The sequence below is a fragment of the Marmota monax genome, unplaced genomic scaffold (assembly GCF_021218885.2).
Source record: "Marmota monax isolate L192 unplaced genomic scaffold, Marmota_monax_Labrador192_F-V1.1 WCK01_AAM20220418_F8-fsc00024, whole genome shotgun sequence".
In the NCBI taxonomy this organism is placed as follows: domain Eukaryota; kingdom Metazoa; phylum Chordata; class Mammalia; order Rodentia; family Sciuridae; genus Marmota; species Marmota monax.
This window is the reverse complement of record NW_026695224.1, coordinates 34,747,278-34,757,385: the sequence shown is the minus strand read 5'-3', so window position 1 is coordinate 34,757,385 and position 10,108 is coordinate 34,747,278. Positions and strand designations below refer to the sequence as shown.

General features: G+C 54.2%; 1 protein-coding gene and 1 non-coding gene across 3 annotated transcripts in view; both read left to right on the top strand.

The window, feature by feature from the left end:
• On the top strand, positions 1 to 73 carry Trnam-cau (transfer RNA methionine (anticodon CAU)). The gene has a single exon. It is a non-coding gene; the product is annotated as a tRNA-Met (tRNA).
• Positions 74 to 385: 312 nt separating this feature from the next.
• Fbxo31 (F-box protein 31) overlaps positions 386 to 10,108 on the top strand; it is a 30,638-nt gene continuing 20,915 nt past the window's right edge. For both annotated transcript variants that reach the window (XM_046434598.1, XM_046434597.1), the window contains exon 1: positions 386 to 775. In XM_046434598.1, the coding sequence (XP_046290554.1) occupies positions 424 to 775 (352 nt within the window). In that variant the 5' untranslated portion in view covers positions 386 to 423. The remainder of the gene's footprint in view (positions 776 to 10,108) is intronic.

Below are 10,108 nucleotides of genomic sequence, written 5' to 3'. Positions count from 1 at the left end.
GCCTCGTTAGCGCAGTAGGTAGCGCGTCAGTCTCATAATCTGAAGGTCGTGAGTTCGATCCTCACACGGGGCAACCGCCTCCTTTTGTTTCCGACAGCGGTGACTCTTTTCGCGAGCCTCGGGGCCGCAGGCCTCCGGGTCCTGGGGTCCTGCGTTCCCGGGTCTCAGGTACCAGTCTGCTGGCGGCGGTCCAGGTCGCCCACACAGCAGGATTTCTCGCAGGCGGGGCCCGCGCCACTAAGAGGTGTGGGGTGCGGAGGGGGCGTGGCCGGCCCTGGGCGTCGTGCGGCGAGGGCGTGGCCAGGCCCGGGGCGCGGTGAGCAGCGGGGGGCGTGGCCAGGCCCGGGTGCGGCGTGCGGCGGCTCCGGCCGCGCGTGCGCGGAGCGCTGAGCGTGCGTGCTGCCGTCCGTCCTGCGGGCGGGCATGGCGGTGTGCGCTCGGCTCTGCGGCGTGGGCCCGGCGCGCGGATGCCGGCGTCGCCAGCAGCGTCGGGGCCCGGCGGAGACGGCGGCAGCAGACAGCGAACCCGACACGGACCCCGAGGAGGAGCGCATCGAGGCGGGCTCCGCGCCGCAGTCCGGGACGGGGGGCGGCCCGTGCGCGGGCCCCTCGCCTTCGCCCCCGCGCTGCTCGCTGCTGGAGCTGCCGCCCGAGCTGCTGGTGGAGATCTTCGCCTCGCTGCCCGGCACCGACCTGCCCAGCCTGGCCCAGGTCTGCACCAAGTTCCGCCGCATCCTGCACACCGACACCATCTGGAGACGGCGCTGCCGGGAGGGTGAGCGCCGGGCGGGGCCGGGGCCGGGGCCGGGGCCGGGGCCGGGGCCGCGCCGGGAGGGTCGGGGCGGGGCGGGATCTGTCGCAGATTCGAGGTGTGGTGGGGTGCGGCCGTGGCGCTGCCCGCACTGGGGGCTCAGGGAGGGCTGTGGGTCCAGGCCGCTGAGCCCCAGTGGCCAGTGAGAGCTGGGGCTGGTGTCCCTGTCAGCAGGGCCCAGGAGGTTCAGAGGGCTTGGCTGCCTCCGTTCCCCCCCAGGGCGCAGAGCCAGAGACACCCGAGATCTGGGGCTCTTGCTGGTGACTGGCCAAGTGTGTGCGTAAGGCCGCCACCTTGTCCTCAGGCTGGTTGGGTGCGTTTTATCAGGGTGCTGGGGGCAGGAGTGAGGGCAGGGAGCAGCAGCTACTTTAGGTGACAGTCTAGAGTTCAAGGCTCGCTGAACTTCAACCTTGAAAGACGTCTGATGTGCAATCACCTCTCATATTTTGTTCAAAACAAAACAAACTACTTCCAGACCCTGCGGAACAGCAAAAGGAAGAAAGCAAGCGTCATCAGAGACCTGTACTGTTAAAGACTTAAAATTTTGGAAAGCTTGTCATTCCATACATGGGTGTAGTCATGTCATGCACATTTTACTTAGAGGCAGTTTGCAGTAGGACTCTGTGGTGTCCACTCCATTCATAATAGCTATAAGCTGTATCCTAACTGGCACACTTTGAAGTTTTCCATTTTTTCCTTGTCCTAAATTGTGGTTTGACAATTGCTTTGTGCATTTTATAGAAATTTGGGAGATTTATGTGTATATTTTAGAACTTGTGAGATTATCTTCTTGGAGTGCATTTGCTAAAATGTAACCGTTGGGTAGCATTGATGAAACCTTTGCTACCTTACCCACCTATTTGAGTTTGCACCACAGGTCTGCAGGAGAAGGCCTCTTCTCCCAAAACCTCCTGGCAGTGGGCTGATTGTTCTATCTTTGTTGTATAACATAATGGCCAAGGCCCTGGGTTTGGAGTTAGCCAACTTGGGTTGTGCCAGGCTCCATTTATCTGCTGCCAGGTCCTGGACAGGTTGCTATACCTTCCCAAGTCTGAGTGATGTATTTGGTGGGAAGTATCTTCTTGAGAGTTGAGTAAGATGAAGCACCCAAAACCCTCATCCCTAAATGGTAGCTGTTTGCTAGCAATGCATCTTTATTGTATCTTTTTCTTGTATTTTTACTGTATCTTTTTCTTGTTTTATTTTTCTCTTAGCTTGTTTTTGCCCTGAAAATTTGTAAGTGCTGGCAGCTGCCAGCATGTAAGAACTGTCAATAATAGTTTTTTAAAATTTTTTTTAGTTGTATATGGACACAATACCTTTATTTTACTTATTTATTTTTATGTGGTGCTGAGGATCAAACCCACGGCCTCATATGTGCAAGGCAAGTGCTCCGCCACTGAGCCACAAGCCCAGCTCTCAATAATAGTTTTTTGTCAGCTATGGGCAAGTGCAGTTTATTGCTGCATTATAAAGTTGAGGCAAAGAAAGTTTTACTCTCCCTTTCCTGGTGAGCCCTACCTTGTGTAATCAGAAAATTCAGAGACATGCCACAGAATAACCGAGTTGCCGCCCAGGACAGGTTGTTAGAATGGTTAGTGGAAATGTGCAAGGTTCTGATGAAGTCGCAGGAGGAAGCTGAGGGCCTATGTTCAGGACTCCACTTCCCACTGTGGTGGCTCTCAGGCAGCTTTCTGGGGGCTCCAGAGGCTCAGGCCAACAGAACATCTCATTTACTCAGGTGACACTAGAAGATGATAACACTAGAAGATGATAACACTAGAAGATTCATTTTTAGAAATTAAAAAAAGAAAAGAAAAACAAGCTGGGTGTATTGGCACTTACCTGTAATCCCAGCAGCTCGGGAGGCTAAGGCAGGAAGGATGCAGGTTCAAGTCCAGCCCGAACAACTTAATGAGACCCTGCATCCAAAAGGGCTGGGGATGTAGCTCAGTGGTAAAGCCCTGGATTCAGTCCCTAGTACCACTTAAAAAAAAAAAAAAACAGATACTGGATTAAATGAGGAACTAATTCCCTTGGAAAATATTTTTCCGGAGTCTGGCTAAGTTGCTGAGGCTGGCCTGGAACTTGGTATCCTCCTGCCTCAGCCCAAGTACCTTCCTGCACAGGTTTACACACAATTGGCCACACCAGTCTTTTTTCTTTTTTTAAAAATTGACTTAAAGGTTTTATTCAGGTAATTTGGATAGGTTTAATAATTTGCAAAATATTTCTGTAGTTGTTTGTAGACATTCATTTTTTTACCTTCATTTGTAATGACTTTTGCAAAATTTCAAACTTTGACTTCCTTTTTTTTTGTGGTGCTGGGGATTGAACCCATTTCCAGGCAAGCACTACCACTGAGCCACATCCCCAGCCTGCAAAATTTCAAACTGTAAACAAAACTTATAGATTCTAAATTTTGTATATGATTTGCACCTTATGATTGGGAGTGTAGTGGACAGCTGAATCTTCAGAGTTCCGTGCTATTGTTTTGGCAGCTCTTTTCCATCCCAGAAGGTCAGCAACTGGCTGGCTGGCAGTCCCACCTGGTATTGTGTGTGTCTCTCTGAGACAGGCCAGTTGTGTGTAAATGTGCATGGGAATTGTGTGTGTGACAGGCCTGGTCTGAGTCCCAAGACTTTATCTCCCCTGGACTGGACATTTGGTGGTGGTAGGTGCACTGAGGCCAGTTAGGTGGACAGCAGGGCTTGTCCCAGTCCTAGGGCAGATGGCCAGGCTTGTCCCAGCCCAGTGTCCTGACAGAATGTAGGGGTCCTTTCCCTTTTTATTCTCCTGAGAATGAGTGAGACTGATTTGTGTGTTTTCCTGGGAGTGGGAAGTGGCCTGGGTTTCATGGCTTCTGAGGGTTGGGGGCCATGATTGACTTTCAGGTGTGTACAAGACACATTTAAGAGCTTTTTCTAAAAGGATAGGATATTGGGGCTGGGGAATACACTAGGTACTTAAGAAGAAATAGTTACTTGTGATAGTTATCATTCATGGAGAAGTTCAGACTCCCCAGTGTCCCATAAGTGATAGGAAATGGGTTGTTTCCATAGGACCTTGACCTTGCTGGCCCCCATATGTTAGCAGGTGAAGTGACTCAGGCTAAAATTGGTGTCTGGACAACTGGTGGGGGGCGGTCTTTCTCTGCACAGGTGAGAGAGTCCTGCCGTTAAGTCAGGTCTATCCTGGTGCTGGGGCCAGCACAGAGCAAGTAGGGACTGCTCCCTGTGGAAGGAACCAAGCCCAGCCCTGTGTTCAGGGTGTAAACAGTTTTTTTTTTTTTTTCTTGTACTGGGAATTGAACCCAGAGGCTTTTTACAACTAAGCCACATCCCCAGCCCTCTTTTTTAAAAATTCTGATACAGGGTCTCACTAAGCAGCTCCACCTGGCCTGGAACCTGCAATCCTCCTGCCTCAGCCTCCCTCCTTGGGATCGCAGGCATGAGCGCGCACCTGACTGTAAACAGTTTTTTGATGCGTCACTCATTTGGCTGGTCCTCCTGTGCTGTGTGCAGAGCTCCATAAATAAGTGGGTGTTTGTCAGGGAGCCCAGGGCGGAGGCCAGCTGTGTGTGCTCTGACCTCGCCCCGACCAGGCCCTTTGTAGCTGATACTTCACCCTTTGGCTGGGAATTTTAAAAGGAGCTAATTTTGACAGTTAGGAGATATTTATGAAGTCTGCCCAAGGCTAGTGAGTTTTGAAAATTCAGGCCCTCTCTACTTCACAATATTGAAAGAACTGCAAAAGATTTTAAAAAGAGGAAACACCCCCGCATTCATTTCCCCCTCTACACTGAACTCCACTCAGAGGGTACACCCGAGGGTTTCCTCTCAGCTTCGTGCCTGCTGTGTCAGGCCCAGTGTCTAACTCGCCTGTTTCTTCCCAGATGGTAACCTCTCCATGCCACCTGGAATGCTGTGTGTAGAATGTTGCCGTTAGCTCTGAAGCTGGTCAATTTTATCACAGTGAGAAATAGTCTTTTCTTCTAATGTCGTGATCTTTTTGCAGAAATGGAAATTGGAAAACCAATACTTCGTCAGGCACAGGGGTACATACCTGGAGCCCAGTGACTGCAGAGGCTGAGGGAAGAGGATTCCAAGTTGAGGCCAGCCTGGGCAACTCAGCAAAACAAGACCCTGATGCAAAAAAAAAAAAAAAAAAAAAAGTTGGGGGTGGAATGTAGCTCAGGGGTAGAGCACCCCTATATTCAGTCCTCAGAACCAGAAACAAAACAAAAACTCAATACTCAATTTTGTTTTGCAGGTGGAAGAAAATGCTGTTTTGGTTCTTTGTGATTGGCTGATGTGAATTGTGAGGAGCAGGGCTTGTTACCCATGGCTGATTGATATTGGAGGCTCATCCCAGGAGGAGGTCTTGGAACCAGGTGCAGGGACCTTATGGTTCTGTTGAGTGGTTACTTGTTGAGCCAAGGTTCTGGCAGAAGGGTCATCAGCTGTGCAACAGCCTACCCAGGACACAACAGAGAAAGGCCAGGCCAGCCCACGTCCTGGGGGACAGGAGGGTCCTAGGACTCCAGTGACCCTTTTCCCGAACACTGCTGCTTAGAAGGAGGGCCGTTCTAGCTGGCACCAGTTGACTCTTGTGTGAGGCTTTGCTGAGAAATGGCACCCTTCAAAGGGAGTGCTGCTGCCGAGGGGAAGCTTCGTAAGACTCACTGTTTTTATTTTATTTTTAACTTTAAGAAGGTGAACTATCCCAGGTGGGTGGTGTACACCTGTAACCCCAGCAATTCAGGAGGCTGATGCAGGAGGATGCAAAGTTCAAGGCTAGTCTCAGCAACTTAATGAGCCCCTGAGCAACTCAAAATAAAACAAAAAGGGTTGGGGATGTGGCTTATTGATTAAGCATCCTGAGTTAAGTTCCTGGTACTAAAAATAAAAAAAAATGAAGAAAGTGAACTGTCCTAGTGGCTGGCGAGGCCAAAGCTGGTGGAATCTGAGCTCAAGGCCAGCCTGGGCAACCCATCGAGGTGCTGTCTCAGAATCAAGAGATCAGAGCTGGGAGTGTGTCCGTGGTCGAGCGCCTCCTACCTTGCGGAGGCCCCAGGTTCCATTCCCACCACCAGTTAGAAAGTACCTGCCTGGCAGGCCTTAAGTGGAGGTTGTTCCTTACTTCATGTAAGTGGACCAGCTGGCCAAGGCCTGGGCACAGCTGTTCCTCCTGCTCATGCTGTTGGGAAGGGGGTTACGTAATGCATCTGAGGGCTGGGTGTCTTTCTGGCTGGAAAGGGCATCATGGGGCCATGGAGAAGCGCAAGTGTCCTCTCCAGACCCATGTCTGTCCTGACCTTCCTCCCATTTTAGAGGCTGCTTGAGTTGGGCTTGTGAGTCAGCCTCCACTGATGGATGCTGGCCCCCAGTGATGGAGGAGGGGGAGCCGGGAATTCAGCCAGTCTCCAAACTGGAGAACAGTGCAGGTGAGATGGTTCCAGAGTCGGGGAGTTGCAGATGGCAGAGGGCTTCCCAGGTTCAGGAGGGAGGGGTGTCTTTGGGCTCACAAGGCCTCAGCCGAGGGCTCCTCCTCTGCCAGTGGCTCCTGTAGCGCAGGAGGGGTCTGCTCCCCTGGAGGAGCTTCCTCCCACCCAGGGAAGGACCCCTTTGTGGGGACTGGGTTGTGAGGCCAGGTGCCTTGTGCACTGAGGCAGCTTCAGTGTTCTTGCTCGCGTCCACGCGTTCTGGGCGTGTGATGGGGACATAGGGGGCCTCTTAGGATTTGGTTTTTGCATTCTTTTTTTTAACTGTAGGACACAGAACCTTTATTTTATTTATTTACGTGGTGCTGAGGATTGAACCCAGTGCCCCACGTATGCAAGGCAAGTGCTCCGCCACTGAGCCCCAGCCCAGCCCCTGGCTTATTCTTTTGTAGGAGTGTTTTTATTTTTTATTTTTTGGAACTGGGGATTGAACTCGGGGGCGCTTAACCACTGAGCCACATCCTCAGCCCTTTTTGTATTATATTTAGAGACAGGGTCTTGCTAAATTGCTTAGGGCCTTGCTAAGTTGCCGAATCTGGCTGGCTTTGAACTCGGGATCCTCCTGTCTCAGCCTCCTCAGCCACTGGGATTATAGGCATGCCCCCCCACACCCAGCTTCAACGTAGATTTTTGGAAGATTTCTGGATGGACTGTAATTTTTTCCCTCAGTGCTGGGGATCAAACTCATGGTCTTGTGCATGTTAGGCAAGTACTGTACCACTGTGCTACATCCCCAGCCCTCTCTGATTTTTATTTTGAAACGACCTCTGAGTGGCTTAGGACCTCAAGCTTGTGATCCTCCCTAGTGGCTGGGATATGGGCGTGGGCCATGGCATCGGCTGGGCCCTGCTTTCTAACCCATGGCACTGAGATCAGTCTGCAGCTCTGGCACACACTGCAGGGGTGAGAGGGTGAGAGCAGGGCCCCTGAGCTGCAGGCTGCCCCGTCAGCCAGGCAGTGTCCACCCCTGGGCATGCCAAATGGGGTGTCTTCTGGTGGGCGGCGCCTGTGCTGGGCTCTGCCCTCCCCTGTGTGCATGCTGTGGGAGGCTGCCTCCTCCTGCAGCCTGTGCCCCCAGGTGCTGCCTCCCACCCCGGGTGGACAGTGCCTGGGCCTTTCAGGGCACAGGCTCCTGTTGGGGCACTTGCCGTGGTCCCTCCCCTAAGCTCCCCACCCTTGGTGCTGGTGTAGCCACAGAGGACCCCCGTTGGTGCTGGGGCTTTGCACCCTCATCAGCCCCTGCCTCGCTGGCCTGGGGAGACTGTCCCCTCTGGGCTCCCCTTGGTGTACCGTCTGTGCCTCCGGCCGCATCTCCTCATGCAGGGTTGGTTCTCGGCTTTTTAAGTCCTCCACTCAGGTGTTCTGGAGGTCCCCAGAGAGCAGCCCTCTGTCTCAGAGTGTGTCCCCTCTCTCTGCAGAGGTGGCTGTCACCTGTCTGCTCGCAGTGCCTCCGAGCTCCCTCTCCAGGGTGACATCCACGGATGAGGACCTGTTTGCTGGCTCCTAGTTCCAGTCAGGGGAGCAGAGGGACTTCCCCTGCTGTCCTCAGGGTCCCTCTTCACGTGGGGCCGGAGCCAGTGAGGCCAGTGCCCACCTGCTCTGCGGTGCTCGGGCGCCTCCCTGGCTGCCCAGACCTCCTGCTCGGCCAAGCCAGGCCCTCCTCGCTGCCCTCCCTGCTTGGGGTGTTGTAGAGGGAGGAGTCTTGCTTTTAGTCTTCAGTTTCCGCCCCCTAAATTATATTTTTTCAGAGAGTGGGAGAAAAACTACAAAGCCGGGCAGAGGTCTCCATATGCGGCGGCCCCGGGCGTTTGAATCACAGCCTGTGTGGACCTTCCTCATGGACTTAGTTCCAGGCTTGTCCAGCTGTCCTTGTCCTCAGCTTGCCCTGGCCTGCCTTCTGCTGGTGACAGAAGAGCACAGAGTGGGTCCGTTGGTTCCAGGTCATGTGCTGGTCCAGAGCCATGCGTGGGCCACGTCTGGCAGGGGTCCTCTGAGGTGCACAGGGTGCCACCTGGCTTTGCTGGTGGACCCGCTTGAGGAAACCAGTCATCGGGAGCAGACTGACCCACGCGTGAGGCTGCCTCTTCAGGCTCCAGCTCCACACACCCTTATTGGGGTTGCACTTCAACACGACGTCAGAGGACAAGCCGGATTCAACCACAGTGTCCCCTCATGTCCTTTCTGGGCCAGGGCCCACCTGGGACCTTGGTCATGGCAGTCTTGTCCCCTGGGCTCCTCTGGGGTGACGACCTCTGACTCCTGTGTCTCGTGTCTCTGACTGCGGCTGTGCCTAGAGGGCTGCTTGGGTGCTCTGCAGGACCTTCCCATGGCTGGACCAGAGGCAGGCACTGGGAGGAAGACCCCAGGGAGCCAGACCACCAGATGCTCTGCAGTGGACAGGAGGGGCTGCCTGGCCATGCGTCCTGTGTTCCCCAGCATTGCTCACGGGTGTGGAAGGGCTGCCTGTGGCCACCTCAGCCTGGACCCCGGCTTTACCCTGGTAGTTTTAGCACACTTGACCACGGGGAAGAAATGGACTTTGCTCACGACTTCAGAAGTTGTTAGGAGACTCATTGCTGCAGCAGGGCGCTGTGGGGGGCAGTGGAAGCAGAGGTCGGTGGTGTGAGCCTCCCGTCCAAGCCTCCTGTGTGTGTCAGTGCTGCCCGGGCAGAGCCCCTCTGCTTGTCGTGTGCGTCCTGTTACAGTGCAGACTCTGATTCAGCTGTCTGGTGGGCGCCTGCCACGCCTGGGGGGCTGTCCTTTAGGCAGGAAGGTTCTCATGCAGGCACCCAGACATTTGCACACTAGACACAAGCTTGTGTCGCTCTCTGCCCCATGTCACGTCCCAGGTGGGCATTGGGAGTTGCTGGGTACTAGTGTACGGAGTGGTTTCCTGACTCTCGGTTTGGGACTGTGTGTGGTGTTAGAGGGGCTTGCTTTAAGCAGTGGACGTTGGTCTGGGAAGTTGCAGTTCCTGGAGCAGGTTGTTGTCTTGCTCAGGAACCTTCTGTGGCTCCTCTCTGCTCCACACTCTGAACTGACCCGGGCTTGGCTGCTCCGTTTGAGTGGCACCTCTCAGGCAGCTGGTTCTCTCTTTCCTTAGAGTTTTCCAGGGTTGGGGGATGGGGGGAAAGGAGTGAGTACTTTTACTCAGGTCAACTCTCACTGGCTACCTGGTCTCTGAGAGCAATGAAGGTGACTTAGTCAACCAGAGCTCTGGCCCGGGTGTCTCAGGCTCCAGCGCGACGCCTCCAGACGTTGGTCTTAGGGCCAGAGCAGGCGGTGGTGTAAGTGCCATGAGGATCTTTGCATTGCGTGGAAAGGTCACGAGGCAGCTGATGATGGCCCTGCCACTGTGTGAGGTCCGTTAGTGCCTTCATGGGACGTGGTGGACATTGGGGCCGTGGCTGTCACCATTCTAGATGTGGTCAGTCTGGCCTGAAGTGGCATTGCAGTGGTGTGATCATTGGGTAATCTGCTGGTGGGAGGGGTGGCTGCTGTGCTGGGAGCACCCTGCTGCCGAGCCTCACCCCATCCTGTGGTGAGAAAGTTCTCTTTGGTTCACAGAGCTAACTGGACCGTGCCAGTGGTCAGGTCTCTCAGAGGCTGGCTGTGGTTCATGTGTCATGTCTGGTTGTCAGCTCTGGGTAAAGGGCTGCTGCCTTGCGTAGCTGTCCCTTGGTCCAGCAGGCAGGCATTTCGATGTTCCCAGCTGCTGGGGCACCCTTCATCGTGGTGGCCTTGGGCTCTGGGCCAAGGACTCTGGTGAGTTCCAGATGTCCAGGGCAGTCTCA